The sequence below is a fragment of the Neomonachus schauinslandi genome, chromosome 3, assembly GCF_002201575.2.
Source record: "Neomonachus schauinslandi chromosome 3, ASM220157v2, whole genome shotgun sequence".
Lineage (NCBI taxonomy): Eukaryota > Metazoa > Chordata > Mammalia > Carnivora > Phocidae > Neomonachus > Neomonachus schauinslandi.
The window spans coordinates 130,707,083-130,714,502 of NC_058405.1; the positions used below are offsets into that span (position 1 = coordinate 130,707,083).

The 7,420-nt window shown below is 39.3% G+C and overlaps 1 protein-coding gene across 2 annotated transcripts in view; it reads left to right on the forward strand.

The window, feature by feature from the left end:
• CERS6 (ceramide synthase 6) overlaps positions 1 to 7,420 on the forward strand; it is a 304,965-nt gene that overhangs the window by 296,156 nt on the left and 1,389 nt on the right. The window contains exons 9-10 of one of the 2 annotated variants that reach the window (XM_021702773.1): positions 5,461 to 5,617; positions 6,124 to 6,147. In XM_021702773.1, coding sequence (XP_021558448.1) covers positions 5,461 to 5,617; positions 6,124 to 6,147 — 181 coding nt within the window. The remainder of the gene's footprint in view (positions 1 to 5,460; positions 5,618 to 6,123; positions 6,148 to 7,420) is intronic. The other variant, XM_044913668.1, reaches the window with a different exon arrangement.

Sequence of the window (7,420 nt, forward strand, 5' to 3'; positions counted from 1 at the left end):
TGGATATTAGACATAGGTCCAGTTATTGTTGTGGTTTTTATATAGATCATTTCAGAGACCCCCCACCCAGGGCTCAGATGGAGCTCTTTGGTGGGGGTGAAGAGGAGGAGTGAGGCAGAGCCTGTGGTCCTAGCCGTGGTAAGGGGCTTGGGCTCATCATTAACATCCACCTGTGACTCATCCACACCATGAGAGCACCTGGGTCTCTGGTCTTTAACATCTCAATCACCATTATATGGTCCTACCTCTAAGTTACTGGAGTATTTTAAAAGTAAGAATAGAGCCAAAAGTGAGAACGTTCATTACCTTTACATATTAAAGATAACAAACTTAAACTTTGAGTTGCCAGTCCTAAGAATGAAGAAATGAAGCATTGGTTATAGCTTTTCCAAATGAGACAACAGTGGAGATCTTTCTCTACTGTGCTGTGTTATATTATGAGACTTACAGAATTCTGAGGCCTGGGAAAGCAGAAGACACGCTGATGCTTAGAATATAGGTCCTTAAATATCATATTAAAATGAGACTACTGTGTTTTCTTTGCTAAAAAAAAGGTGGTAAATTTTCCTCTTGTGCATGCATGTATATATCCCTGCCTCTGGATAGTCTGTATAATATTTCTGTGGTAGTTTAAGATGAAGAATCCGTAAAAGGTAAACATGAGCACAAGTAACTATAAGGCATCGTCAAATTAAATTCTTATGATTCATTAAACATCCATTAAAATAACTCATCAGGGCTAATCTGTTGGGGTGGTAACTGGTGCATCTACACATCACCCACGAATCGCAGGGAGCTCAGCTTTGCCCTGCAGGCATCCATTTTCATCAAGAATCATGCAGGAAGAAATTACTGCAGACTGAAGCCTCCTCATTCCGTTGTTCAGGAAGATTCTTAGAAAGGAGAGTGTAACCCAAAGATTGAGTGATTTTTGTGCTGGGAGCCACACCTCGGCAGATGGTTCTGGCAGAATAGACCTATTTGAGCATGTTTTGTACGTGTGTGATGTGCCATCTAGTGGTTGAGTGAGCCTAAATTAATGAAAAGGAAAATGGTCCTTTCTGGTCCTTACTGACTCCTTTGCAAACTGTCCACCACATGATTTGAGCAACAGCAGGAGGTTTGATGCTGTGGGCTATTATTTGGGAAAGGAAAAAAAAAAATCTATTTTCTTAGAAGCCATATGTTGAACCCAATTATTGTCGGGGGGTGGGGGGGGGCACTGGTATTATAGTAAATATGCAAGCCGGAGGTTGCAAATCGGTGACATTTGGCCCCGCAGAGTACTTTTCCCATTTTATTTTATTGAGGTATAATTCACATATATAGTATAGTGCACAACTGTTTGGTGTATAGCTTGATAGATTTTTACATTTATAAAGTTTGTGTATGTATAATCTGCATAATTACCACATGGATCAAGATCTCAAAATGTTTCCAGGATCCCAGAAGCCTCCCTCTATCAGTGCTTAGAGATAACCCCTCGTCAGAACTCTGTCACCATAAATTTGCAATAGCATCATTAAAGTAGATACTCCTAACCCTTACCTCCGAGAAAGGATAAAATCCTGTACTCACCATTTCAACAGTTTGCCCGAAAAGGAACAATTTCCTCATCAAACATTCTGTAGCTAAACAAAGACCCCATTTCCTGGGTTTGCTGCTTTTCAGAGTCCAGGTGGCATAATGAGATCTCTCTCCCCAGTCTAAATTCCTAATATATTGTTTTTCTTATCAAGCTTCTCACTGAGAGATATATCCACTTGGTGCACTGATTGTATTTTCCCAAGTGTCTCTGCAGGCATCCAAGTCAATTTTCAAAGAAATCCCATTACTTGTGAGCAGCATCTCAGAGGTGCCACTGATTGTCATGGCGAAGCCTATGAATTCTGATGTAGCATTTCAGAAATTAATGTGAATGCCCTGTCGCCAGTGACTGCATGACACCTGTCCAAGTTAAGCCAAGCAAATCATAATGGTGAGAAAGGCTCTCAACCTGTAATCCAGCAAAGGCTAATTTCTAATGAATAGCATAATGCAATCATTGTTGCTATTTCTACAGGACCTCTTTCTGTTCAAATGAAACTAGATTCCCTCTGAATGTCAAAACATACAGTGTGTCAGGAAGCAGAGCTAGTTCTGGAATAAAATTGATTTATTCCAGAGCTGTCTTGTACATGCCTATTTACTTGATTACTAAACAAATACACAATCAGCCAACATGTCTAGCAAGTATGTTACTTCCGGGTATTTTGCAAGGTGCTGGAGATAGAAAAGCATAAGATGTATGGGTCCTCCCTCACTGCCATGGAGTTGGATGTTGTTTAGATCTGTTGTCCTCTGGCTTGCAAACTGGTGTTTAAAAAAATGGCTGTCTCTTGGGATAATAAACAAGGCTAAAAAACAGGCTTATCCTAATGTGCTCCTTCTTAGAAATAACTTGTATTTTTTTCTAATTATTTGTAATGTATTTGGAAAAAAAGAAGAATGTAAAGAAGAAAATACAAAATTCCCTAATGCACCAAAGAAAGCCTATAATGGCTTTGTTTAATTCTTTTCAAGGACTTATAATTTTCTGGTTTTTTTCTGTGTGTGGGTGCATATATGTACAATTGCAGTTGACCTTTGAACAACATGGATTTGAACCGCACGGGTCCGCTTATACATGGATTTTTTTCAATAAATACAGTACAGTACTATAAATGTATTTTCCTTATGACTTTCTTAATACTTTTTTTCTCTAGCTAACTTCATTGAACGAAGACAGTATATAATACATATAACATACAAAATATGTGTCGACTGTTATAGGTAAGGTTTCTGGTCTACAGTAGGCTATTAGTAGTTAAGTTTTCGGGGAGTCAAAAGTTACACATGGATTTTTTACTACATCGGGAGTTGGTGTCCCTAACCTGCATTGTTCAAGGGTCAACAGTATTTATTTTATGAAGTTGAGGTGATATTACATATTTTTCTCTATCATAAGAAACTCTTGAAACATGTTTAATACTTGAGTGAGTTCATGATTTCTGGAATAAGAATGAAAACTAATTTCTTAACCATTCCCTATTATTGGAAATTTTGATTGCTGTTTCTAAAACAGTTATAGAGATTTAATGTTTATGTATTTGAAATGAAGTCTTTGACTTTCTACCACACTCAAGGCCAGAACTTTCAGAATAATGTTAAATAATAATGGTGATGCTGGCTGGCTGTGGTTTGTTCCTAATTATAAAGGCAATAACTCTGGTGTTGTTAAATATGATGACAACGGCTGACTTGAGTTGGGTAAAAATCATATTAAGGAAATCCTTTGAGTTCTAGTTTTTAAACATCAGCAATGGGGAATTGAACATTACCAACTGTCTTTCAGTGCTATTGAAATAATTAGGTTTGCCCCAATTTGGCCTATGGGTATGTAATACATTATATTAGCAGATTTCCTAATATTGTCCCCTTCCACCAGAATGAATTCTACTATACTGTAGAGTAATATACTTGTAATGAATTGTCAAATTTAATTCCATATTATTGATTTTGAGATTTTAACATCCATGTTTATTGTACATTGTTCTTGAGAGACAACTAGTGTGACAGGATATAGACGTACTCTGTGCATCTCATTCTGGTCTGTAAATGTGGGTTGCTGAAATTAGGGATAGAGAGCCTGTTTATGTCTATTATTCACTCTCCCTTTTTCTTTACCTCTTATCCCAACTGCACATTAAGTGAGGTTTTTTTTTTCCTTTTGTGAACTGACAAAGTACTTTTCTTAACCTCTCTCAAAGCACTCATCACATTCTTTCTTATATTAAAATTTTCTGTCTGTCTTCTGTTCTTGCAGAAGTAGTCTATGTCTTACAAGTTTTCCATCCCTACCCCTTAGCCACTAAATGTTGTCCACCTAACCTCTCCTGTGGGGTCCCAGCGAGCGCTGCAGTGGCGGATGGTGGAAATAGATGAGTTTTGCCAACATCCTTAGATGTCCAGACAAAGGAGGAAAACAAGGAAGTCAGAGTGATTGCAAAATTCTGTGGGTACTGTGCTTCTCTATGGCAGCGGTTTGAGTCCAGGAGGATGAATCAGTTTCTAAAGGCATAGGAGAGGGCAGAGCAGGGACAAGAGTGAAGCACTGAAACCAGTCCTTATGTACCTGCCCCAGGTGGCTGCCCATCCTGCTCTCGATGGTAGATTACAGGGACAACCAATTACCTCAAATACTTTTGCCTACCTCATGTATACACTCTTAGAATGAAGTCCATTCATTATATTCAAGTAGTCTTTAAAAAAAAAAAATCATTCCAGGTGCCTGGGTGATTCAGTTGGTTAAGTGTCTGCCTTCGGCTCAAGTCATGATCTCTGGGTCCTGGGATCGAGTCCGGGTCGGGCTCCCTGCTCAGCGGGGAGCATGCTTCTCCCTCTCCCTTTGCCACTACGCCTGCTTGTGCGCTCTCTCTCAAATAAATAAATAAAAATAAAATCTTTTTTTTTAAGATTTTATTTATTGGGACGCCTGGGTGGCCCTACATTGGGCTCCTTGCTCAGCGGGGAGCCTGATTCTCCCTCTGCCTGCCGCTCCCCCTGCTTGTGCTTGCACGTTCCCTCTCTCTCTCTCTCTCTGACAAATAAATAGATAAAATCTTTAAGAAAAAATATTTTATTTATTTATTTGACAGAGCACACAAGCAGGCGGAGTGGCAGGCAGGGGGAGAGGGAGAAGCAGGCTCCCCACTGAGCAGGGAGCCCAATGCGGGACTGGATCCCAGGACTCTGGGATCCTGACCTGAGCCGAAGGCAGACACTTAACTGACTGAGCTACCCAGGCACCCCAAAAATAAAATCTTTTAAAAAATCATTCCAATACCCATCTCAAGCATCAATTCAAAATGGTATCTTTCAATTGTCAATTCTTTCCCAGAGGAAGGCTTATAGAATTAAGTACATTGTAGGGTCTCCCCAACTAGACTGTAAACCACTTGAGGCCAGGGATTAGGTCTTAAGTATATTCTAACCACCACTGTGCTACATATACAGTTTAAACTTATCAACTAGTGTTTCTGGAATTAATTAACCCTTTTTTTTTTCTTGCACTGTAATGTTACTCAATGGTATTCCTCACACTTAAAGACCAAAAGCAACTTTGAAAACAAAACAGGCCTTTTGACAAGTAGCAAGAGATACCATCACAACCAAAAAACATGATGGAAATTAAGAAATAATAGCAGGTGAAAGAGGAGCAGAAGTACGTGGTTCAAGCTAGAATTAAAATGAATGTTATGACACCAGGGAAATAGTTCCAGCGGTGACTCTTCGAAGTACCTGGTCAGACTTCAGACCATCCTTGGAGGGTGAGACTAGTTAGTGGGTATTGTTGGCTTTGTGCTTCTATGCAGTAACTGATGTTCCTTGGAAGGCAGAGCGAAAAGTTGTGTTCAGTGATTACTTTCTCTTTTTCCTTAGGGTGTTAAATACCACATTATTTGAAAGCTGGGAGATCGTTGGACCTTACCCTTCCTGGTGGGTTTTTAATCTACTGCTGTTGCTAATACAAGGCTTGAACTGCTTCTGGTCTTACTTAATCGTAAAAATAGCTTGCAAAGCTATTTCAAAAGGCAAGGTAAGATGAAACTTACTGTTTCTGATATGTCCCAGAAAAGTATGTTTTCTGGTTCTTCTTCTTCTTTTTTTTTTTTTTTATTATTATTATGTTATGTTAACCTCCTGGAAACACAAACCAAATTTTCATTTTCTCCTATTTAGTTAATTTTTTAAGTTAATTTTTCTAAACAATGTTGCTGATGATTCCCACCGATCTACATTTATAATTTTAGATTTAATGATGATACGTTATTTGTTGTGTTCTTTCCCTCCCTCTGTCTCCCATGGTCCTTCTCTGATTAAACTTGTGCCAAACAGAAATTTAATAACTTCTTTCCTTTTATGAGAAGGGTTGCTTGGTGCAGTATGTCCATTTATGATTTTTCCAATAAAACTTAGTTAAATCTCTTTGTTTAAATATGGACTCATGAGGCTGATTCAAATAACGTATCTTGGGAGCAGTGACTTTTCCGGAACATTCTCTTACTTTCATTGTTTATTCTCTTCCTTCTGCCACCCTGGAAGGCTGGGAAGTGGAACCCTTTACATGTAAGTTCCTCATGCCTCTCTCTCTCTCCTTGTTCTGGGTGCCACTTTCGCCTGTTGGAGGGGCACTCAGATGCTTTTGTTTCCATCTGTATTGTTCTAGCTAACCAGTTGGCACTGACCAGAGGCTTTAACTGAAGTGCGGCTCCCACCAGGTGCAAGGGATACTAGAAACAGCTCGGTTAGTAGTGCCCTTTGTGTGAGCTTGCATTCTGCTAAATTTTGCATCATCCAACAGAAGGAGAGGAATTTTTTTCATTGGCGTTTAGCATGTTTGCTAAAAAACCAGAAATAGACAAAAGTGAAGTAGGAGAAACAGAACTGAGTTGGGGAGAGGATTGCCATGGTCCAGAACGGAGGCCTGAGCATCAGCTATTGCCTGGTCTGCCCTGAGCACCTTGTCCTCGGCGAGCTAAACAGAGCTGGCTCCTTCCATGGGGCTCGGGACATCTAGTCACGTACTGTGCAGCCAGTTCTCAGTATCAGCTCTTATATAGATCCAAAGTATTTCGATCAATTAATTGTTCAGAGGCGAAAGTTCATTTTTTCTCTGTGACCTCTTATTCTTTAAAATGAGCACCTGTATTTCTGTTAAAAAACACTCCTTTTCTCCTCTGGGTCCAAATTACATCAACATGCACAATGCTATCAGCATGGTAACGGTAGCCGAAGACAAAGAGGCACGGACGGGTGGATTCGATTGCTTGTATCCTTATTGCATTGCTGTTTCCACCAGACCTATTGTCTTCTCTCCAAATTATTCCTTCAGTCTTACCAAGAGACGATTATTAATTTCATTACAGGTGTCAGGCTTCAGAATATCTAAACTACCCTTGCTGTTCACCTAGGACAGTTAAATTCATCTTGGCCATGGGTTATGGACTCTATTTTTCTATGGGTTATTTTGAGACATTTTGAATTATTCCTTTCCTTGAAAGTGACATAAGCATAAATTTTTTTTTCCAAATGCAATTACAAATAATCTTACTAAGCATGCAAATGTAAATTGATCACTCTCTGAAATTGGAGTTTTCTTTCCGATTAGCAGCTTAATTTATGACTAATGGACGTCTAAATGTCGTGGAGCTTTACTGTCATGCTGTCTTTGTGACCCATGTTTGTTTGTTTAAGTTCACGTATCCTAAGTAATTCAGTCCTTTTGGTCTTTCGGTATCTGAATCTTCTTGGAGATGATTCGTGTGCGTTCAGTCTCATTGCAAGGGGCATTGGAGTGAAGTCCATTTGTACCATGTTTATTTGGTTGTTTCTGGTTAGA